This window comes from Ambystoma mexicanum, chromosome 10 (assembly GCF_040938575.1).
Source record: "Ambystoma mexicanum isolate Mex_15411 chromosome 10, UKY_AmexF1_1, whole genome shotgun sequence".
NCBI classification, from domain to species: domain Eukaryota; kingdom Metazoa; phylum Chordata; class Amphibia; order Caudata; family Ambystomatidae; genus Ambystoma; species Ambystoma mexicanum.
This window is the reverse complement of record NC_090932.1, coordinates 1,682,312,304-1,682,337,691: the sequence shown is the minus strand read 5'-3', so window position 1 is coordinate 1,682,337,691 and position 25,388 is coordinate 1,682,312,304. Positions and strand designations below refer to the sequence as shown.

Here is a 25,388-nt window from a genome sequence, read left to right as displayed (position 1 = left end):
AGTATAGCCACTGTGAACCCTTTTCATGCTGCTGTGCCCACTACATGCCAGTATAGCCATTGTAAAACATTGTCATGCTGCTGTGCCCACTAAATGCCAGCATAGCCATTGTAAAACATTGTCATGCTGCTGTGCCCACTAAATGCCAGTACAGCCATTGTAAAACATTGTCATGCTGCTGTGCCCACTAAAGGCCAGTATAGCCACTGTGAACCCTTTTCATGCTGCTGTGCCCACTACATGCCAGTATAGCCATTGTAAAACATTGTCATGCTGCTGTGCCCACTAAATGCCAGTAAAGCCATTGTAAAACATTGTCATGCTGCTGTGCCCACTAAATGCCAGTAAAGACACTGTGAAACCTTTTCATGCTGCTGTGCCCACTAAAGGGCAGTATAGCCACTGCGAACCCTTTTCATGCTGCTGTGCCCACTAAATGCCAGTACAGCCATTGTAAAACATTGTCATGCTGCTGTGCCCACTAAATGCCAGTAAAGACACTGTGAAACCTTTTCATGCTGCTGTGCCCACTAAATGCCAGTATAGACACTGTGAAACCTTTTTATGCTGCTGTGCCCACTAAATGCCAGTATAGACACTGTGAAACCTTTTTATGCTGGCTGTGCCCACTAAATGCCAGTATAGACACTGTGAAACCTTTTTATGCTGCTGTGCCCACTAAATGCCAGTATAGACACTGTGAAACCTTTTCATGCTGCTGTGCCCACTAAATGCCAGTATAGACACTGTGAAACCTTTTCATGCTGCTGTGCCCACTAAATGCCAGTATAGCCACTGTGAAACCTTTTTATGCTGGCTGTGGTCAATAAACGCAATTAATGCCACTTTAAGACCCCACTTCCATCCTGGCTGCGGCTCAGATATGTCAGCATGCCACTGAAGAACATTTCCATACCGGCCGTGTTAATCTGGCCAACATTGCCCTTTGGAATCATTTTTGAATCCGCCTGGGCAGCACAAGAAAAAAATAATGTCAAGATGCCATTTTTCTGTTGGTTGTTCCTTCATCCCCTACCTCTAACCTCAGCCCAGCAACCCTCATGAAAAAACAACAGGGTTATCAAATTGTCATTTGTTGAGGATGATCACAACTCATAAAAAAACCCACCTTAGGTAAAACTATATATATGCTGTTCCTGCTGTTTGCAAAACCTGATAGTTGGGATCGCTTGGAGTTAAGGACTGTTTGTAAGGCCATCAACCCGACCAAGAAAACACCCAACAGGCCTGCCATCAACCCGACCAAGAAAACACCCAACAGGCCTGCCATCAACCCGACCAAGAAAACACCCAACAGGCCTGCCATCAACCCGACCAAGAAAACACCCAACAGGCCTGCCATCAACCCGACCAAGAAAACACCCAACAGGCCTGCCATCAAACCAAGGAACAAGGAAACACCCAACAGGCCGGCCATCAACCTGAGCAAGGAAACATCCAACAGGCCAGCCATCAACTTGAACAAGAAAACACCCAACAGGCCTGCCATCAACCCGAGCAACGAAACACCCAACAGGCATGCCATCAACCTGAGCAAGGAAATACCCAACAGACCTGCCATCAACTTGAACAAGAAAACACCTAACACCCAACAGGCCTGCCATCAAACCAAGGAACAAGGAAACACCCAACAGGCCTTCCATCAACCTGAGCAAGGAAACACCCTACAGGCCGGCCATCAACTCAAGCAAGGAAATACCCAACATGCCTGCCATCACCCTGAGCAAGGAAACACCCAACAGGCCTCTCATCAACTTGAACAAGAAAACACCCAACAGGCCTGCCATCAACTTGAACAAGAAAACACCCAGCAGGCCTGCCATAAACCCAAGCAACGAAACACCCAACAGGCATGCCATCAACCTGAGCAAGGAAATACCCAACAGACCTGCCATCAACTTGAACAAGAAAACACCCAACACCCAACAGGCCTGCCATCAAAGCAAGGAACAAGGAAACACCCAACAGGCCTTCCATCAACCTGAGCAAGGAAACACCCTACAGGCCGGCCATCAACTCAAGCAAGGAAATACCCAACATGCCTGCCATCACCCTGAGCAAGGAAAAACCCAACAGGCCTCTCATCAACTTGAACAAGAAAACACCCAACAGGCCTGCCATCACCCTGAGTAAGGAAACACCCAACAGGCCTGCCATCACCCTGAGTAAGGAAACACCCAACAGGCCTGCCATCAACCCAAGCAAGGAAAGACCCAATATGCCTGCAATCAACTTGAACAAGGAAAATCCCAACTGCCCTGCCATCAACGTGAGCAACATAAAACGCCCAACAGGCCTGCCATCAACCCGAGCAAGGAAACACCCAACAGGCCTGCCATCAACTTGAACAAGAAAACACCCAACAGGCCTGCTATCAAACCAAGGAACAAGGAAACACCCAACAGGCATGCCATCAACCTGAGCAAGGAAACACCCAACAGGCCTGCCATCAACCTGAGCAAGGAAACACCCAACAGGCCTGCCATCAACTTGAACAAGAAAACACCCAACAGGCCTGCCATCAACCCGAGCAACGAAACACCCAACAGGCATGCCATCAACCTGAGCAAGGAAATACCCAACAGACCTGCCATCAACTTGAACAGGAAAACACCCAACACCCAACGGGCCTGCCATCAAACCAAGGAACAAGGAAACACCCAACAGGCCTTCCATCAACCTGAGCAAGGAAACACTCTACAGGCCGGCCATCAACTCAAGCAAGGAAATACCCAACATGCCTGCCATCACCCTGAGCAAGAAAACAACCAACAGGCCTGCCATCAACTTGAACAAGAGAACACCCAGCAGGCCTGCCATCAACCCAAGCAAGGAAATACCCAACAGGCCTGCCATCAACCCGAGCAAGGAAACACCCAACAGGCATACCATCAACCTGAGCAAGGAAACACCCAACAGGCCGGCCATCAACTCAAGCAAGGAAATACCCAACAGGCCTGCCATCAACTTGAACAAGAAAACACCCAACAGGCCTGCCATCAACCCAAGCAAGGAAATACCCAACAGGCCTGCCATCAACCCGAGCAAGGAAACACCCAACAGGCATACCATCAACCTGAGCAAGGAAACATCCAACAGGCCGGCCATCAACTCAAGCAAGGAAATACCCAACAGGCCTGCCATCAACTTGAACAAGAAAACACCCAACAGGCCTGCCATCAAACCAAGGAACAAGGAAACACCTAACAGGCCGGCCATCAACCTGAGCAAGGAAACACCCTACAGGCCGGCCATCAACTCAAGCAAGGAAATACCCAACATGCCTGCCATCACCCTGAGCAAGGAAACACCCAACAGGCCTCTCATCATCTTGAACAAAAAAAAACCCAACAGGCCTGCCATCAACTTGAACAAGAAAACACCCAGCAGGCCTGCCATCAACCCAAGCAAGGAAATACCCAACAGGCCTGCCATCAACTTGAACAAAAAACACCCAACATGCCTGTCATCAACCCAAGCAACTTAACACCAAACAGGCCTGCCATCAACTTGAACAAGGAAACAACCAACAGGCCTGTCATCAACTTGAACAACAAAAAAGTCCAAAAGGCCGGCCATCAACCAGAGCAAGGAAAGACCCAACAGGCCTGCAATCCACTTGGACAAAGTCTGGCAAAGTTGGGTTGCTGCTGCCTGCAGTGCCGACTGTGCGTGGGAGTTATACTATGTTTACCATGGTCTGTGAGCTGACCTGCCTGTACCTGCTGGATGTTACGCCTGCCACCTGCTGCAGGCAAGCGTTTATGAGCCTGCTTGTGAAAGCAAAGGCACCTGACGAAACCAGCTGCTGTTCCCTGTGGGGAAAAGCCCACTCACCTGCCTGCTCCTGCTGGCTCTGCCTGTGGCCCTGTGATCCTGCTCGGCTTGGTTAGGTTGCTTCCATCGTTGCCCTGGACTCCCAGACTTTAGCCATTCCCCCTCCAGCCCTTTCAGCGGCATCCAGACTATAATGACATCAGGTCCTGGGTGAAGTGGGGCTGCTCCTGTCCGCAGATGGTCTATGCTATGTGACCTTTCTTTGGTCTTGCTATTCCATCTGTTCTATTGTTCCTCCGTCATCAGATTGTTTCCTTTCAGCCACTGCTTTGCATGGCTTCCCCTATCAGCAGCGCCGACAGGCATGTCACTCACAGGGATTTTTCTATATAAGATACATGCGCCTGTCCACTGCATAGGTTCTCAATTCTTTTTTATTCAATATGACTCAAGCTATCCCTGCTCTCTACTCTTTCCATTCACCGCCTCCCCATTATTCTACTCGTAACTATGCGAATCCCGTGTACCCTCCTTCTACTCCTTCGTTACCTTTAAGTAACCGTGCCCTTTGGAAGGCTGCTGGAGTGTAGAGTCCGGGTCCAGTACTGAGCTGCAGCCAGGCCATGCAGGGGTGAATAGGGGAACCACTGCATCCTGCTGCTCTGCGGTGCAGGTGGGCAGGGAGGATACACGTGTAATGATGCGTAGCGATGCATGCACTAGAACACACCCTCAGCCAGCAAGCCCCCCGCCCAGGAAGCTTCAAGACTTGCAATATAGCACTCGTACCTGTTTGGAATTTTTGACAGATCGATTCTTTCCTTTGGCGACACGTAGGCAAGCACTACCACTTTTCTCAAATCTGGCAACCCTGAAAAGAACATAAAAAAGCCACTGTAATGAACATTGACAAAATACACACATCATCAGAACCACCAGGCGGCAGGCAATCAAAACCACACTGGGGGTCAAAGGGGTTGTACTGGCGTCAGGACGGCAGGGGTTCGACTAATGATACGCTTTCCAGAAGGATCTGTGAGCTAGATGCTTTCAGAGGCATAAGCCATCGGTGGGAACCCCTGGAACAGAGGCATAAGCCATCAGTGGAAACCCCTGGAACAGAGACATAAGCCATCGATGGAAACCCTGGAACAGAGGCATAAGCCATCAGTGGAAACATCTGGAACAGAGGCATAAGCCATCCTTGGGAACCACTGGAACAGAGGCATAAGCCACCGGTAATAACCCTGGAACAGAGGAATAAGCCATCGGTGGGAACCCCTGGAAGAGAGGCATAAGCTATCAGGGGATCTCCTGGAACAGAGGCATAAGCCATCAGTGGAAACCCCTAGAACAGAGGCATAAGCCATTGGTGGAAAGCCCTGGAAGCACAGCTTCTGAATCTCTCAGTCACAGAGGTGCTGCCACGCAATAAAGACACAGATATTGGTTCTATGTGATATTTCTGCATTTTAAAGTCCGAACACAAAAAAGACCAAAGATTTTCAGCCGATTTTGTGTTGGCTTTAAAATGCCGAAATATCAGAAACTGCCCCCCTCCATTCCCCAAGGTGATCACTTCTCCACCCCACCCTTTTCGGCTGGTTATCTTGTTAATCGGGGGGCGGGGGGGTAAACACCCGAACCTCCCATTTCCTCAACCACCACCCCCTTCCCAGCACAATACAGACTTACTCCCCACACATACATGCACAGACACACACACAGACACTCACCTGACACTCACCTGACACTCACCTGACACTCACCTGGCACTCCCTCTGGATCTCGCTATGCCGGTCAACCCCTGCGCGCACTTGTGTGTGGCAGGAGCGTGCCAGTTCGATTTAGAAATACCGCTCTGTGCGGTCACAGGGCGGTCTTTCTAAATCGATCTTTTTTGTTCGAACAATTGAAAACTTTTTTTTAACTTACTAGATACTAGCACCAATTCTGGAGATGAATCATAGGTTTGTAAAGTGTTCGTTATTTTGAGCCATGAAGACCATGCAGTTGATTTTGTGTAAAAGGCAACAGTGTGGGCCACCGTGCGCTTACAGATTGCCTGCATCAACTGCGATGCAACCGCCGCTTGCACACCTGCTAGAGTGTGTTTACAGATTGCCTGCATTACCTGTGGGGCAACCGCCGCTTGCACAGCTGCTAGAGTGCGCTTACAGATTGCCTGCATTAACTGCGAGGCAACCACTGCATGCACACCTGCTAGAGTGCGCTTACAGATTGCCTGCATCAACTGCGAGGCAACCGCCACTTGCACACCTGTGCATTACCTGCGAGGCAACCGCCGCTTGCACACCTGCTAGAGTCCGCTTGCACACCTGCTAAAGTGTGCTTACAGATTGCCTGCATTACCTGTGGGGCAACCGCCACTTGCACAGCTGCTAGAGTGTGTTTACAGATTGCCTGCATTACCTGTGGGGCAACCGCCGCTTGCACAGCTGCTAGAGTGCGCTTACAGATTGCCTACATCAACTGCGAGGCGACCGCCACTTGCACACCTCTGCATTACCTGCGAGGCAGTGTGCGCTTACAGATTGCCTGCATTAACTGCGAGGCAACCGCCGCTTGCACACCTGCTAGAGTGCGCTTACAGATTGCCTGCATTAACTGCGAGGCAACCGCCGCTTGCACACCTGTGCATTACCTGCGAGGCAACCGCCGCTTGCACACCTGCTAGAGTCCGCTTGCACACCTGCTAAAGTGTGCTTACAGATTGCCTGCATTACCTGTGGGGCAACCGCCGCTTGCACAGCTGCTAGAGTGTGTTTACAGATTGCCTGCATTACCTGTGGGGCAACCGCCGCTTGCACAGCTGCTAGAGTGCGCTTACAGATTGCCTACATCAACTGCGAGGCGACCGCCACTTGCACACCTCTGCATTACCTGCGAGGCAACCGCCGCTTGCACACCTGCTAAAGTGTGCTTACAGATTGCCTGCATTAACTGAGAGGCAACCGCCGCATGCACACCTGCTAGAGTGCGCTTACAGATTGCCTGCATTAACTGCGAGGCAACCGCCGCTTGCACACCTGCTAGAGTGCGCTTACAGATTGCCTGCATTAACTGCGAGGCAACCGCCGCTTGCACACCTGCTAGAGTGCGCTTACAGATTGCCTGCATTAACTGCGAGGCAACCGCCGCTTGCACACCTGCTAAAGTGCGCTTACAGATTGCCTGCATTAACTGAGAGGCAACCGCCGCATGCACACCTGCTAGAGTGCGCTTACAGATTGCCTGCATTAACTGCGAGGCAACCGCCGCTTGCACACCTGCTAGAGTGCGCTTACAGATTGCCTGCATTAACTGCGAGGCAACCGCCGCTTGCACACCTGCTAGAGTGCGCTTACAGATTGCCTGAATTAACTGCGAGGCAACCACCGAATGCACACCTGCTAGAGTGCGCTTACAGATTGCCTGCATTACCTGTGAGGCAACCAGACTACCTGCATTACCTGCAAGGCAACCTGCAAGGCAACCACCGCTTGCACACCTGCTGGAGTACGCTTAGAGATTGCCTGCAACCGCTTGCACACCTGCCTACTTAGCAGCAACTCCGGTGAGTCGTGCTCCTCCAAAAGCCAGCCCATTGCTAGGCTCAAGACAAAACCTGCATGCAAGGATAACATCATGAACTAGGCCTTCCCTTACTATGCCCCTGAAATCCGGTCTCCATGCCAACGCTCGAAGTCAGGGAAGGAACTCAAGACCGTACTGTTCAGTCATTACGGGGTCATTACAAGTCATTACATGTTTGGAGGCAGCCATGGTGCAAACAGCACCATGGCTGCCTCCAAACCTGGGTCCGTGTCCGGTCTCACTGAATGGGGATTTACCATGTCATTCCAATCTTGGAGGACCCGGTAAATCCCCATTTAGTAAACCATTCCCCATTCCCATTTGAGCCCCCATAGGGCTCAATGGGAATGGGGAAGGAGCTAATAACGGGCCCACAAACAGTGGGCCCGTTATAAGCTCTATGGTCCCTTAACAGGTCCCGCTAAGGAGAGCTGGTCAGACCAGCCGGTCCCGGTGGGACTCGCTAAGGGACCTCGACATGTGGTGGTAAGGGGTTAATGGCACCGGCATCCTTAACGGTGCCGTTAAGCCCCTACCGCCATACTCGTAATGACCCCCATTATCTAGAGGACACCAGGACAACTTGTGTTCCCACATATGGTAAGCCACCATCCTTACATCCCCTGAGCAACATGTATAGCGCCCTGTTGCTTCCTTGGCAGGTTTGTGCTGTGTAAAACCCCTTGCTGCCGCCATGTTGAATCTGACAGACATGGCAACCTGCTGCCACTGGCACAGCCGGATGTGGCAGGTCGAGAATGGCTAGAGGAGAAAGGCAGCCACCACGCAAGCGCGGAATAAGGTGCGATTCACCGCCTGACGCACTTCCTCTCTGCACCGTGACTTCTGGCTGGCTCCAATCCCAGAACACGTGACATGCTGCCCAATCAAAATGGCAGAAACGTCCTACTAGTCAGAGGGCACAGACATTTAGGAGAAAAGGGGAATTGCAGGGAGGAGTGTATAGGGCCAACATGTCTGGGGTTGCGAGAGGCCCTATGAATAAGGGGTGCGACCGAGAAGATCAGGAGTCAGAATCAGCGTTTGAAAGATCCAAGAACCGGGCTCTGAAAGGGATAAAGTCTTGTTCTCATATTCTACAGATTGCTCACATGAGGTCTATTGATTAACTTATGAAGCGCTTTCGCCAAAGCACTGCACACAAATGGCCGGTACAATAATAAGAAAATGAAAGCATTCCCAAAAAGAGAGAAAAGGGTAAGTGGGGAGAAGATGGGTTTTCACAGAAGCGTGAAACGTAGCTAAGGTACAAGGAGAGCCCTTTTATTTATTTATTTATTTTCACATTTGTTGCACGCTCTAAGCCCAGAGGCGTCAAGGCACTATTGATTACATGTTACATGTTACTCTCAATGCTTAAGGATAAGCAGACATAGAGAAAGGAATAGTTGGAGAAAAATAAGCCGCGGAAAGGTGAGTTACACAAACTACCATGTTGTAAGGGTTTTCTGATAGACCACGTAGGATGTTACTGCCCTCTGGGCGCGTGGCATAGAGTTCCAATGTTTAGCTGCCATGGAAGGGAAGCTGCAGCCTTCTGCTCGGACCCTTCTAAATGTGGGCCGGGTGATGCGATGAGCGTAGGTGTCTCTGGTAGATCTGCTTGAGTGGGCTTTCCTGATTCTCTGCGTGAGGTAAGGGACGCAGTGTTGGATAGGCATTCGTGAGCAATAGACAGGGTTTTCAACATAAAGTGTTCTTTTATCGGCAGCCAATGAGCATTTCTTCTGGCCATGAGGATGTGGTCCCTTCAGGGGAGGTTGAGTGCTGCACGGAGAGCGTTATTTTGTATGATTTGCATTTTATGTATGTTGACCACTGAGTTGCCGGCAAACACTGCATTACAGTAGTCCAGCCTAGAATCAAGAACTGCTTGCGCAATAGTCGGACAGCTGTCCGGCGAGAGAAAGGGTCTGGCAGCATTAATCAACTTTATCGAGTAGATGGCGGAAGAGGCAATGCAATTGACTTGTCAGGTGAGTGATAAGTTTGTCAGGTGAGTGATAAGGTTTGTCAGGTGAGTGATAAGGTTTGTCAGGTGAGTGATAAGGTGGCGCCACATAAACGCCTATGGTCTTTACAGATGGGGCAACCAGGATAGTGTTACCATCAATGTTGAAGGAGGCAGAACAGGAGTTGAGTTTTTTTCTCACTGCTGCTGGGCCTATGATGAGGATCTCAGTCTTTTCATCGTTAAGAAACAAGTGTTGGGTAGCCATCCAGTCTTGGAAGGTCAGGTAGCCAGGCAGTTCCATTACCTGGGGCGAGTAAGACAAAGCAAAGAAAACAGGACAGTCTACACTGAGGTTTAGGGACATACAAGAAAATGAGAGACTGAGAATGTAAAGAGCAAGTAGGAAGATAAGGGGGGCAAGCCACGCAGACATTTTAAGACGAGGCAAAGAAAATGGAAAAGAAGCCGAGATTCAAAGCAAAGCAAAGATATGGAGAGAATAGAGCAGGAGATCGACGTACGGGAGACATGGAAAAAAGTAGTCAGATAGAAAAAAGCAATCGAGTCGATAAGCCGGGAGACCAATAAGAGAGCGGAGAAATGGCCGCGACTGGATAAAACCCGAAGATATAAGAAGCTCGGCGGCTTCCAAGGCAAGAAAAGGGCGAGCTTTGCAAATGTTAAAGAGTTGCAGAAAGGAGACACCAAGTTGTGCGCACAGAGGGAGAAAGTAATAAGAGAAGGAGGGAAAGAGATAAACAGCAAGAGGTGAGGAGCGAGATTGGGGAGAAGAAGGAAACAATAAAATCTTAGATTTAGAAGAATTAAGACGTGAAACGCGGGAATGCATGCAAGGCTGGATAGAAAGGAGACAGACGGTGATTGTCCAGTGAACAGTATCAGAAAAGGAAGGAATGGACAAGAGATCTGAGAGTCTTTGCAAGGACATGACAGCAAAGATCAAAGAAAGTGTTACTATCAGAAAGAGGAAGTGCAAAGGGAGAAAAGAAGGGGACCAAGAACAGAGCCTTGGGGATCCCCATATTGCAGGAGAAAGTGTCAGAACTTCCCAGCCAAGGATATAGAATAAGTGAGATTGGGGAGAGGTAGGATTTAAACCACAGAAGTACAGAAGCAGAAGTAGCAAAAGAAGAGAGAAGTAAGTTGTGATCCACGGTGTCAAAAACAGCAGAGAGACCAAGCAGAATCAGGATAGAAAACTTGTTGTCATAATGAGCAGAGAATCGAGAGTTGGCGACACTGACAAGAGCATCTTCCGTGGAGTGGCGCAGACGTAATCCAGGCTGCCAGGGAGAGAGCAGATCAAGGTAAGTAGATACTTGAGTGTATACTATCCGTTCAAGGATTAGCGATAGACCAGAGGTTAGCAGGGATAGATGGGTCAAGAGTAAGGGAAACAGGAAGTGGAAAGACAGATTGAAAAAGGGAGTAAGAACGGGAATGAGAACTGGGTAAACGTTAGGAATAAGCAGACGGAATGGGATCAAGAGGGGAGGCAGTCAGGTGGGCACGAGCAGTGTAGAGAGCAGGATCAGAGACGATGAGCCAAGAGAAAGATGAGAGGGAGCAGTTTAAAGGGGGAGGAGGTGCTGAAGAACTTGACAAAGAAACGTAAAAGCAAGACTTTAGTAATAAAGAATTGTACAAACTCAGTGGAGGAGAGAGAAAAGGATGAGGAGGGGTCAGTAGAGGAAGGGGATAGATAGCATGTGCTTAAGTATTTGAAATAGACGACGAGGATGAGCGGAAATTGAGAGAATAAGATCAGAGTAGTAATGTTTCTTGGCAAGGAGTAGGCCTGAATATGTGGGGTTTAAGAGTGAAGAGACAGGGCCTGGGAGGTCAGCCATGGCTGTGGAGGTGCCTGAGAAGGTCGAAAGGGACCTCATGGGCAGAGGGAATCCAGAGTGGAAATGGGACCAGAAGTGAGAGAGGAGAGTGCTGAGTCAGCAGTGAGATGAGATTCGTTTGAAAGGGGGGGGGGGTGGGAGAGTATGCGAGAGTAAATTAGGACAGTGGTCAGTATCGAATTGATGAAGATCACGTCAGAAGACAGAGGAGCAGAAAGGGGGAGAGATGGCAGGAGAAGGAGGAAAGAAGAAGGAGAAGGAGAGAAGGGAGTGAATAGAAAAAAGAAAGGCGAGATTGAAGGAGGTGGACAGTGGAAGGAGGACATTCATTCAAGAGAAGAGATGTGAGAAGGGGGTGTGGGAGATTGAAAGCGGCGCGAGCAGTGAAGAAGAGGAAGAAAAGGAGCTGAAGCCTGAGTGGTAAAGAGATGGAGACTGAGATCACCAAGAAGGAAGAAATGAGGAAAGAAGAGAGTCTGGGTCTTCACAGAAAGAGGAAAGAGGTCCCGGAGGCCACTATATGATCAGAAAAGCTTAGTGGAAAGGCTGGCTGATATGGCTAACATGATACTCAAAGGACTGGAAAGAGGGGAAGAGGAAGGAGACGAGGAGGAAAGAGAGGAGACGCAGTGGAAAAGAAGTCCCATAGCACCAGCAATGCCAGAGATGCGAGGGGGTGAACAAAGCTGGAACAGGGCGACGCCATGGAGGTGGGAGGAAGGCCGTGTCTTCCCAGTTATCTATTCTTCCTGCAGCTCCATCAAGATTCCATCTTCACATCCAGAAAGACTGACTCAGAGGGCTTCCAATGGCTAACTCTGCTCCACTTTGGCCCCATTGGCAATTGTCTGCTACATGAACGCTGTTTTTCTGGCAATTATCCAAGGGCGCCGTCTTCCGGCCTCAGTATTCACTCTGGACAGAGGGCAGCCAGAGCTACAGGGCTCCAGATGTTGAGCTCAGAGCGTTACCACCAGCCAAGGATCATCCCGTGGCTTCCAACTCCCTTAACGCAATGCCGGGCGACTACCTGGGTGGGTGCCAGAGTTACTGGATGAGCCTTTCTTTACGCTTTCCCCAGACTTCACCGGTTTGCTGCTCTGACGTGTGCCAGATCTCTGCGTTGGAAGGATTGCCATCAATATTTAATATTCAAGAGGACTGTGTCCATTGACAGTAAAAACAATAATACGAAAATGAGCAAAACTCCCTGAAAACCAAAAAAATGGAAGGAAACAAAACGGGAATGGCAAGGAGAGGTATAGAGTAGAAAGGGGTACATTGGGTGTAAAGGGGGGATATGAGCATCCCATCCACAAAGAAAGGCTAGTTCCTTCTTTTCACCGCTGGTACTTTTCTTTCCCCAGTTTTTAGAGGGGCGTCTACTTGCCAGTCCCTGAGCTCTGGCCCAAAGGTCCAGCCTTCTCGCCAGCTGCGGCTCCACGGGTACAGCACTTTTGCCTGATCTAGCCGGCTACTGACTTGGCTTTCTGGCAGGGCCACAGAGCCACGCCATCTTGCTCTCACTGCTCAACTCTCAGGAACCCTGTCCTATCTCTTCTCTCAACTCCACCACTCTACAGCTTCTCTAACCCCTTTTTGTCTTGAGGTTCATTGTAAGTTTGGGTCATTTCGGGTTCGGATAGCTGGTCCTTCTCTCTGCCAGTATCATGTCTCGTGATTGGTCCATTTTGTGCAGCCCTGGCTCTCTGAGCCTGTTTTTCGTTATAGACTGTTTCTCCAACTAGGCACCCTTCCTGCCATGGCTACATGAGCAGAGCATATATATAGGACTGACCCTGGTCAGGCAGTCCTGTGCCGCCTCCCCACTGATTTCACAACCAGTCTCATGCTTTGAGGGCCCCTGCCGCTGTGGCTTGCCAACAGGCTCCAGTAGCACTCATTGTGCCTTCTCACACAGGTGGGTTTGCAGGAACGCAGAGTCTGCAGTCTGCATGCGTGCGCGTTCTGTTCTGCTGGCAAACCTGCGGGTTTGCATGCAAAGGTTGCGGAACGCATGTATAATATCTGTGAGGGTACAGATAATCATTCTGGAAGTTGCCATGTTTTATCCAAGGGGGCCCCCCAGTGAAGGACAGGAGAATTTTGGGCTACACTGTGTCCCCCGTCAAGAGGTTGCATCATGGAGCGAGCAGCTCCCCAAAACCTGGGGCTTCACTGTGTACCCCCGTCTAGAGGTTGCATCATGGAGCGAGCGGCTCCCCAAAACTCCTCAGTCCTCCCTTATGGTCACAGTGCAGCTACCCAAGAGCTAGAACTTTCTAGTTTCCTGCAGTTAAACGGTTCAGTGCTAAGGGCATGTATGTTCATCCTGAATTCCCATAAAGTAAAATCGTAGGCTCCGCCCACTCCCACAGTTATGTTTAAACTAAGAATGCTTCAACTTCCTGCTGCATTCAGTTCCGTTTAAGCGAAGAATGCTTCAACTTCCTGCTGCATTCAGTACGTTTAAGCGAAGTATGCTTCAACTTCCTGCTGCATTCAGTACGTTTAAGTGAAGAATGCTACAACTTCCTGCTGCATTCAGTTACGTTTAAGCGAAGAATGCTTCAACTTCCTGCTGCATTCAGTACGTTTAAGCGAAAAATGCTTCAACTTCCTGCTGCATTCAGTACGTTTAAGCGAAGAATGCTTCAACTTCCTGCTGCATTCAGTTACGTTTAAGCGAAGAATACTTCAACTTCCTGCTGCATTCAGTACGTTTAAGCGAAGAATGCTTCAACTTCCTGCTGCATTCAGTACGTTTAAGCGAAGAATGCTTCAACTTCCTGCTGCATTCATTACGTTTAAGCGAAGAATGCTTCAACTTCCTGCTGCATTCAGTAAGTTTAAGCGAAGAATGCTTCAACTTCCTGCTGCATTCAGTTACGTTTAAGCGAAGAATGCTTCAACTTCCTGCTGCATTCATTACATTTAAGCGAAGAATGCTTCAACTTCCTGCTGCATTCAGTTATGTTTAAGCGAAGAATGCTTCAACTTCCTGCTGCATTCAGTAAGTTTAAGCGAAGAATGCTTCAACTTCCTGCTGCATTCAGTTACGTTTAAGCGAAGAATGCTTCAACTTCCTGCTGCATTCAGTTACGTTTAAGCGAAGAATGCTTCAACTTCCTGCTGCATTCAGTAAGTTTAAGCGAAGAATGCTTCAACTTCCTGCTGCATTCATTATGTTTAAGCGAAGAATGCTTCAACTTCCTGCTGCATTCAGTTACGTTTAAGCTAATGCTGCATTCAAAGTGGCTGCGCTGTGGCTGGCTACAATTCTATGAAAAGGAACTGGTGATCCACCCTTTCTATTCAATCTTATTGCTTTATTTTAAACGATAACAACACGCTCTTTCCGACTGAACTAAGAAACATAACTTACATCTAGACCATTATGAAACAAGGAAAATATATATGAGTATGCAGTTCTAAAAAGACAGAAGATTAAAAAACAGAAAAAGAATCCTGTACCTTTGACCACACTCTGCAGCTTCTCCAGGTGGGCGTGCTCTTTCCCATTGTAGATCACGGCGTCGACAGAGAAGATGAGTTTCGGCTGAATTTGAGAAAACCTGTCCAGCACACCCTGCAGAGATAGAATAACAAGAGGATGAAGACACACACACAGCAAATAAGCAGCACATCTGTCCTTAGTGACAGCCGAAGACATTAAGAGTGTAATTTCCAAAGCAAATTTACATATGTAGTCGAAAATTGATCACGCTTGTTACTAAATTGTTTAAGTGAAAGTTCTGTACGCAAATCAAAATGTTCGTAATGCAGTCAATAACTACAGGTATTGACTGCATTCCAAGCATTCTAACTTCAGAAGCAGCCAGGGAAACAGAAAGCATTCCTCTGCATTTGAGAAACAGCAATGCCATTCCCCAGCAAGATTCTATCAACAAGACACTCCAACTTAACAGAAGAAAGTGGAAGCTAAAACATGGAACGAAACTTTAACATTGCACCTAATAGTAAAACTGTTCCAGTTCAACCGAGTGCACAATTAAATTGCATATTTTATAACGACAACCTATAAGGATTGAAAGGGCGGAGTGTGTGTGAGAGAGGATGTAGAGAAACTTTGAATCTGCCGCAGGCTACAGCACTGCTGGTGGGAGTTATTGTTGGCATCCCTCCTCTCAGTGTAAAGGCCAACACAGTGGACACTTATACAACATTCCAAAAGGTGAGTGTAAGGTTGAATGGGCAAGTTGTGGATTTAACTCAACCGACAAGAGACACCTCGGGCCCCCTCAGTCACTGAGAGGGGAGGTGCGGTTTTGTTGTCTAATTGTTTTGAGGTTCTGTCTTCTCTGGACACGATTGACTGAGTGAAGCCGCAGATTGTTGTGGACACATTATTGGGCTTTCTGCGGGTCTCTGTTGAAGTGGCAGATAAAGTGAATTATGTCCCGGAGGACTCCACTTCTTGCTATTCAGGCTTTCTTTCTTGGAATATAGCTGGAGCCCAGACGACAGTAAGGGAGCAGCAATACGAAGGAGGTTCGGCAATTTATACAGAAGCAGAAGAGGTAGCAGTGTTACCAAAAAGATAGCACGGGGTGTAGTGGTATCACCGCTGAAAGAAGAACCGAGTCTATTAGAGAGTGCATTAAGACGAATAGACGCAGTAAACCCTCCAAAGGTTAGACAGGGAGGACGAATGGAGTGATGACAATTGCGGAACAATGTGTTCAGATGAGGAAAAGTACGGAAGTGAAGATGAAGGAGAGGAAGGGACCACACAAGGCCCCTCCATGAGCATGAACACAAAGCGGGAAGGACAGTGATCCGATATGGAAGAATTCAAAGGGGGAAGACCCAAGCCCATACCAGCCCCCAAGCACTCAAAAGAAGGCATGCAGGATATAGAGGAGAAAGCCCTCTATACAACCAGGTTGAGAACGTTACTGGGACGAAGGAAAGTGAACATGGCATGAGCCTTCACTAAAACAAAGGCTGCAACCAGTCCTGGGTGCAATGGAGGAGTAACACAATTTCCATTGTTAGAAAAGGGCGAGGGTGACAGCAATGTATACCATGTCCACAAATGGATAAGGACAATTTGAGGTGTAAGCTACCAACATTGACTTGCGGTGCGGGAAAGTGGATTCATGAGCTGGAAAAACTGATGACAGGAATGACGATAGCAATCAGTGACATAAATAGCTTGCTTGCACCACCATAGGTGAGCGGACTGACGACAAATGAAAAAGGGCAGGACACCCTGAAGTGACTGCACAAAATACAGCCCACAACGGAGCACCACTCAATAATTGCAGAGCAGATGTATGGAGGGCACTCCGAGTACAGTACCCAGACACATCAGACATGAGGGCGATCATGATGCGCAAGATGGGTGAAGACAAAGACCCCATTGCGTACATTCAAGAGATTCAGGAGCAATGGCGTCTTGAAACTTGTGAACCGTGAGACAAAACTGTGCCCATTTTCTATCACATATTTTGTCAGGGGCTACCCAAACCCGTGCAGAGAGAGTTGAAAAAATGAGTAGGGATGGAGGTGAAACCATGGCCCAAGATCCAATTGAACTTAGTTTACCATTGTTGATTATTACAAGGAAAGAACAGAAATAACCTTGAAGAAAGAAAGAAAGATAGAAGAAGCAAAGTAAGTACAGAAACAATTGTCAAAATGTTCAATGGCAGGAGCGATGTTGACAAGTGGGGGACGGGGATTACACCAGAAGCGCAGCAAGGACAGCCAAAGGCTGGAGGGAACATCTGGGGGAGAGTATAATTATTGGCGGTGAGGAACAGGGTTTGCCTCTAGAGGAAGAGGATGTGGACCACAGGTTCCGCAAGGAGGAGGGTTTAATGGGGGACAGCCATGACCTATGGGACTACCACAGCAGTGCTGAACATGTGGGAAGATGGGAAACATCTCACGAGTGTGTAGAAGTGGGGAGGGATGCAACAACATTGGCAGGGTCCAAGAGGGTGGCATTATATCTGCCACCTTATAGCACAGAGCCACCAAAATATTATGTCCAAGATCACACGGAGTACCAGACTCCTGCATTGCAAATACAACCTGTACAACAGCTACAGATTCAGACACAACAGTCACAGATACAGACACTGAAAGTGCTGATACAAACACCAGCAACAGTGCAACAGAATACTATGGCGATCTGGCACCCCAACACAGGAACACAAGCACGCACACCTAGATTGAGGAGTTTGACAGTGGTTCTGTTACTGGCACGGGAATTAATCTATATCCACAATAGGGCAGCCCACAGACTGACTTGATGTGTTCAATCCTATAGGTTACACCTGGCCCACAAGAGGAACAACCGATCAGAGTAACCGGAGGTGACAAGACAATTTATTTCCTTGTAGACACAGGGGCGACCCGGACGTGTGTTAGGGAAGCAAAGCACTCAATGTCAGTCACTGCCATGAATGCACAAGGTTTTTCTGGCGCTACACATTTGGTTCCATTCACTGACAACTTACCCATACTTTCCAAAATTACCAATTCCAATCTGTGGGTGCTTATTCAGTCCTGGTCTTATCTTTGCATTCTGGGATTTTCCCATTGTAAAACTCGGACTACAAGTCCATGAATACAAAGAAAAAAACAGGACTGGATAAGCGCCATCAGAACGGAATGGGTCATGTTGGCAACTATTCTTACCCATTACCATGGGTGAGCATGATTTGTCCATGCCACTATTATATTCTCTCCAAACACCAGTCAACATCATGTGAAGGGGATCATGATGAGTAAACTCAACATGACCATTCCCTTGACTGACCTGGGATTCATTATATAAACGCACGCAAGTTTCTATTGGCCTTTTCAGGACAGAAATCACAGAGAGGTGTGCCTATGGATTTTGAAGTATTTCAATATGGTGTGGATCTCCTGGTAACATGACTTCCTGGGATCAGGGGCAAACGATTACGACTACCCTTAAAATTCTCATTCAGACCAGAGGTTCTTATGGATGAGGAAGAAGGACATGGATTCCCATTGGAGCTGGAAGCAGTCATAGTTAGGGAAGAAAGGGTGGTCATCCGCGGAACTGATGACGAAGGGAAGGCGTGGTGAGCAGTAATAGCTTTGGATGAAGTACACAGACTGGCTGATTTGACAGACAAGGAATTTATCAAAGACGTAAATTCAGATGATGAAGTAATATTCTTCATAGGTCTCACATATTGGGTGACGATTGAGAACAGGGAATTGCCACCAAGGATGGCAATGATAGAAAAGACACCACCATTTTTCAGGAAGACTGCCAGACACTTCATGGACCAGCAGTCCCTATGCCGATGGCCTGCTTAAAGGAGTAGGTGCAGTTAAAATTAAATTAAACCCAGGAGCAATCTTACCGAGAGGAAAGCAATATCCCATTTCGAAAGAAGCAGTCAAGGGCATTTATGAGACAGTCTCAGCACTTGTAAAGCAGGGGATACTGGTCCCCTCTGAATCCCCATGTAACACAGCAGTGTACCCAGTGAAAAAATCGATTGGGGTCGTGGAGATTAAATCAGGATTAGCGCCCCCTAAACAATATTGTTGAAGCCGAATTTCCATTGGTCCAAATTCCAGCCCAGCCACATTTGTATGCAATATTCCAGCCAGAGGCAAATATTATACCATTCTTGACTTGAAAAATGCATTCTTTCCAATCCCACTTCATGAAGAATCACAAGACTTGACGTCCTTTTCATATAGAAATAAAAAGTGGAAACATACTCAGTTACCACAAGGGTACTGTGAGTCCCCACCGATCTTTAACAGAGTATCCAGATGGACGTAGGGAACGTACATCTTGACAGCACTGTGATCCAGTACGTAGATGACATATTGGTGTGTATTGACTCAAAGGAACAGTGCAGAAAAGATTCAATACAGCTGATGACAATCATGGCAGACAAAGGATATATGGTAGACATGAAGAAATTAGAGCATTGTCAGGAGAAATATTGTACATTGGACAGTTAATATCTCAAGATGGCAGGAAAGTAACCCCTGAGAGAGCAGAAGCGATCATGAAAACGCCTCAGGCAAGGACAGTGAGGAAGATGCAGCAATGTCTGGGTCTTTGTAACTAATGTAGGACATGGGTCTTTGACTACAGCACATACGCCAGACCCCTTTTGAAGGGACTTAAGGAATGCTCAGAAAGAGGACAGCAGTGTAGTTTGGACCGGTGAAATGACAGAAGCATTTAATGAATTAAAGGAAGCAATATCCACAGCATTCGTTTTAGGGATCTCTGGTTACAGTGCAGAATTCTTCCTATTTTCCCACTCAAATGAAGTGTCAATCACAGCAGTGCTAACTCAGAAAACTTATTTGGGACATAAACCATTAGCTTATTACAGCAGAATTTTAGACCCCGTGATGGCCATTATCCCTTTGAGCAATCACTGGCTGCTGCAGCTATTGCTATTGAGAAGTCAGCCACTATCCGGATGGGCTGTGAAATGATGTTGTATGTGGAGCACGGTCTGTTCGCCATTCTTGAAAAACCCAAAAGAACATTGACTGTGCAGAGAGCATCTGGGTATGAGGTGATTATCTCGAACCCAGCAGTCAAGACAGTGAGGTGCAAGGTAGTGAACCCAGCAATGTTCATAGCAGAGCCAATAGAGAAAGGAGATAACATACATGACTGCACAAAGTACATTGAGCATTATGACGACATACCCCATGTCAGAGAAAATGCCCTCGTAGGAGGGGAAATATTCTTTATTGACGGGTCATTAAGCATTGACCAGGACTCAGGGGAAAGGCACACTAGGACCGCAGTGGTCAAATTAAAACTGAATGGCAAATTTGAGGTAGTGGCGAGCGCAAGATTGCTTCTACATTATTCAGTGCAAGCGGGCAAGCTAGTAGCACATATTATAGTCCTTCAAATGCATTAGGATGAGGAGATCACAGTGTATTCAGACTCTGCCTATGCAACGTCAACAGTACATATAGGGCTGTCATGTTGGAAGAGGCAGGGCTTCCTTCGCGCGGACGGAACACCAGTGCAGCATGCACCATTATTGTACCGGCTCATAGCCGCACTACAACTCCTGTTGTCCAACACAATGGAGAAGTGCACCACACACACAACGGGTGGAGATTTAATTTCCCACGGCAACAAGGACGCTGACCCAGAAGCCAAAAAAGCAGCATATCTTCCCAAAGTATTTGAATTTGACACACCACCTAATACACACACGAGAGTTTGTAGCATGATGATGAAAGAGAGGTTTAATTCTCTACCATAACCCAAATAATTGAAGTGCAGGGACGCGCACCACAGATAGAGCAGGAGATGTGGAAAAGTAGGGGGTGTTTGTTATCCCCTACTAACACAATGTGGTGGCAGGACAGCACCAGCAATCCAGTCATGCCCCTCGCATTACTAAAGGTAGCATTAGATCAGCTCCACCATCCTGCACATACAACATGAGAAAGTCTTGCAGCCTTGATTACGGAGGATTGGTTTTCACCTAATCTTGCTGAGCATGTTGCCGCTTTTATAGTAAATTGTACAATGTGCCAGAAATATACTGCCCAGCATACCCTGGGAGTAGTGAGAGGAGCAATACCCTGCCCTTCTGGTCCCTTCCAGCATTTGCATATCGATTATGTATCTATGCTCCAAAATTGCAACGGCTACAGATACATGTTGGTAGTCGTGTGCCCTTTCTCCCAATGGATCGAAGCGGGTCCAGGCACGCACCCCAATGTCACCTGTACTGTCAAATTCCTCATTAGAGAGGTTTTCCCAAGATGAGGAGTGTGCAAAGTCCATCGGTCTGATAACGCGACGCACTTTGTGAATGAATTGTTTGAGCACATCACAACCCTACTGGTTACTAAGCACAAATTCTCTTCCGCTTATCACTCACAGGCAAACAGGGTTTGTGAGAGGCCCAATGGCCTCCTCAAAGTGAGGATAGCCAAACTAAAAATGACTGTGAACAAAGGATGACTCCACTGTCTACCCTAAGCCTTATTCGCACTACGAAATCAGCCCAGTTCAGACCATCACCTGACTCCTAATGAGCTTGTGACAGGACATCGGACGCACACACCGCTTGCTCATCCTACTAGAGCGCAAACAGATGAACACTGTACTGCTGATATTCATGGAAATGAACTGTATGAAAATGTGGCTGTTGTGACGGCAAGTTTTTCTCTTTTATATCCCAACAGATTTGGACACGGCGGTAGGGTTGAAGAAGAATGATAAAGACAACCAACAAACTGACCTACAGAGTTTGCTACAACCCTCTGCCCTATATGGTGGTGTTCTTATGTATGTGAAAAACTTTACCAGATTCTGGCACAAACCAAGATTTAGGGGCCCCTTTGTGGTGGAGGAGGTAACTCCCACCTTCGTCAAGGTACAAGGAAGTAGAGCCCGGCTTCACCTCAGCAATGTTAAACCCTGTAAAGGCGAGACCCACCTGCTGTGAACCTGCTGTGAACCCCAAATGCCGAGACAGAAGAAGAAGTGACGAGGGCCTAGACGAGATCAGTAACAAGGAGCAGACAGCTCTTAGGGGAGAACCATGCTTTCCTTGCACAGAGCCGATTAACCAGCTGGAGCAAACTCTTCCCTCAAACAACCTTCTCACCTGTACAATAAACAATTACCCGCACTTCGAAGAAAACCAGACTCAAACACGTTATCACACCATGTTATTCAATGTTACCTCTAAGAACATTACTGTATATAATTCTTGCTTTTATAATTGACAGCTATAAGGAATTCAAGACAAGTAAGGTGTCTCTTATTTCACTACTAGTAAACCCTGAAACTAGCATTGTTTTAAAACGTATTATCTTTGCAATTATGATGCACTTTCATGGTCGGATTGGAGAGTGGGGGCCGGTTTCTGGCCACGCCTGAGCCAGTTTTGAAAAAAAAAAACTTGAAAAAACTGAAAAATTAGAAAAAAATACATTTCTTTTTGAAAAAGAAAATAACACCTGCAACGGCATAATTCATCAAAGCAAGGTAACATATGTAACCTTGCTTTGATGATTTATTTGCATGCATGATGTGTACATCATAAATTATGATGCATACATCATACACATGCTGCTGCAGCATGCAAAGTTGAGGGGCCGGGGCCGCCGCCGGGCTGGCGGCTGTCACTGTGCCGCCACTCCAGGGGTCACGGTGACGCCTGGAGTTGCTGTGCTGTTGTATTAGTGATAAATATGTATTAGTGATATTAGTGATAAACTACCAATTTTAGAGTAGAATAAGCATCCATTTCGGACTATGTATTTTGCCTTTTGCGAGTTGCAGTAATAGCATGTTTTTTTTCTGCCGTTGTCTCTGTTACGATCACCACAAGACATTCCATCTCGGTGTCCTCGGTCACTTGCTAAAATCCTTGTGCCTAAAAGCTTTTGCTCAGTGTAGAAATATTTGACCATTGCACATCAAGTGGCCCTTGAGTTCATTGTGCCACAATGAATGCTTTGATGTAATGGGCCTCATTACAAGTTTGCCGGTACAGTAACAAAGGTACCGGTAAGCTTGCTGGTACCACTGTTACCGTACCAGCAAACTATGAGTTCTGCTTGCGGGTGCCTTTCTGCCCACCAGGTCTGACCTGGCGTGCGGACCAGCACCCGCGAGCAGACCATGTCGGATGCACCAGCACCATTCACAAATGGTATCATTGCATCCGGCCTCCCCATTCCTGTTGAGCCCTATGGGGCTCAAATGGGAATGGGGAAGAATATTTTCCGGTGCCCGAGAATGGGCAATTACCGGGTGAGCCGGGGTTGTAATACCCTGGTAATTGCCCATTCCCAGGCACCGGAATAATTTGCAGGTTCGGTGGCAGCCTGCCGGTTTTACGGCTACTGCCGAACTTGTAATGAGGCCCATGTGTCTATCTTTCCAATCTCCCTGGCATGCTGTTCAGGATGTTTGTTTGCATGTATGAGGTAACGAGCGCTCAGGATATGGGATGTCCTGTGAGTGTGCTGCTTTCCCTATTTTGCCAACCTCTGAAGCCTAAAAGTAGATGCATGCAGTCTTGGCATGCGGCCAACTTTGCACCAGACCTGCAGATGAACTTAACTGGTCTGCTGTTAAATCTCAGTCACCAGTTTAATGGTGTCCACTACAGAATAATTGCTCATTTTACTATAGCCGATATGATAGCTCAGTGGGTTGATCGCTCACTGCTGTGATGTGTGGGTGTGTGATCTGCAGGTTCGAATCCCAGCAATGCCATCTCAGCCTTTCATCCTTCTTAGGTCGATAAATGAGTACCAACACAGGTTGGGTGATATTGTATGCATATTTGTTCTATAAAAAAAGAGCTTAAGCGTTAAGTGCTGTACAATAACATATTATCATTTGGCCTTGGATGTCTGCTTGCATTCACAGTAATTTGACAATATGGATCTATACACGCAGATATTAATGATACATATGGTGATCCATTCTTGTATGAAATGTTTATCACATTAGTGAAATCATAACCATATTTTTCATATTGTACTCAGGAACAATGCTATTGGATGCCACTTCCTGTTTTGCCAAGGTGTGAAAGGTCATGTTTGATCGCTTCCTGGGATGTCACTTTAGGGTAGGGTCAAATAACATCACGTCCGGTGATGTCAACAGAGGTCAAGGGGTCGTGAGGCGAGGGGTGGGCCACTTTTATTTGGGTGTCCGGGCCTATTTCTTGTCCCAGTCCGACCCTGGGCACTTTTTCCTATAGGTACCCATCCGCAGTCAGAAGATCAACGTGAAAGTATTGAGTACAAAAAAAGTCTGGAAAATGTATCTTTTTTACTCTGCCAAGTATATGCTTTTAGCATGCAGACCGCCTTACGGCCGTGCCTCCTTGCAACACGTGCACACATTAGCAGTAATTATCGTAGCTGCCTTTTTTCCTTCTGCTGTCTCCATCTCTCTATCTCCCTGGCACTACGAGAAGGGATCGTATACTAACATGACGCCCATATCTATGTTGGATGAAGCAGCAGCCCAACCCTTCTCTGGTGCCACTAAACAGATCAAAAGATTAAGACGAGATACTGACACCAATTTCCAGCACATACATGCCTACATGGCAGCATCTGCCCAAATAGGTAATAATATGTGGTACCAGCACATGACCCAGGTAGGAAGAGGGCCATTGTATGAGAGCTGCTACGTGTGTTCTCTCATTCCCTATGCCACAGGCGCTTCCAGGGTGTTTATAGTCACAGAAATACCTGAATGAAAATCACATTGCTTGACGCATCTAGCACTCTGTTTGACCCGAGGACAATTCCAAGGGCAAACTGCATCCTTAGTATGGGTGAACAAAGCAAGGTCCCAACAGGAAGATAATAATATGCAAGGAATTAAATCCACGATAAGAAAAGGAGACAATACCTCAGGTAATAAGATATCAACAACCTGAAGCAGCCAGAGCAGGAGTAAGATTCGAAGAGAATAGAATGCTGCAATGCAAAGATAAAAACAGGAAGGAAATACCCAGATGTTGGGGGCGAGGAAGCTGCAAATAAAAGGAACAGTGCTCACACCTGAGGGGTGGGCTGAAGGGCTAGTAATATGCAAAGCATTAGCATTATTGGAACAATGGGAAGAGGTTGCGTTGAATGCAGATATTACTCACATAGCTCGATGATGAGAAGGGACCCGTATGTAAACAAGTTGCTGACGTTCCAGGACTGAAAGCAGGAATTCCAGTGTTAATGGATCACTATTGGGCCTGTAGATCCAAAGCATACATGAAATTACCCCCAAATTGGCGAGCACTATGCTCCCTAGTGCTAATGAACGTGCCAGCTCTGGTGGTGCCTCAAAGCGATTTACAGACCACAAACTTTCCCAGAATGGATGCACACCTGAGAAAGAAAAGGTCCTTCATCCTTGAATGAGAAAAAAGGGAGAACGAATTCTCAGCAAAGTCAGTAGAAGCATATGATGATATACCAGATGAGCACAAGTTGTTTAGCAAGACAGCAGCAATTTTCTCTGCTAACTTTCTTCCCAAGTGCAAAGTGGCTGCAAATCTGAAGGTGGGAATTGCTACAGACAATTAGCACCACAGTGAAAGGCTTTAATGCCATCAGGGAAGAGTTAAGGGCCATAAAATTGATGACCCTTC

The 25,388-nt window shown here is 47.4% G+C and overlaps 1 protein-coding gene across 2 annotated transcripts in view; it reads right to left on the bottom strand.

The window, feature by feature from the left end:
- AACS (acetoacetyl-CoA synthetase) overlaps positions 1–25,388 on the bottom strand; it is a 341,576-nt gene that overhangs the window by 186,257 nt on the left and 129,931 nt on the right. For both annotated transcript variants that reach the window (XM_069620120.1, XM_069620121.1), the window contains exons 6-7: positions 14,716–14,830; positions 4,588–4,669 (exon numbers count right to left, since the gene is read on the bottom strand). In XM_069620120.1, the coding sequence (XP_069476221.1) occupies positions 4,588–4,669; positions 14,716–14,830 (197 nt within the window). The remainder of the gene's footprint in view (positions 1–4,587; positions 4,670–14,715; positions 14,831–25,388) is intronic.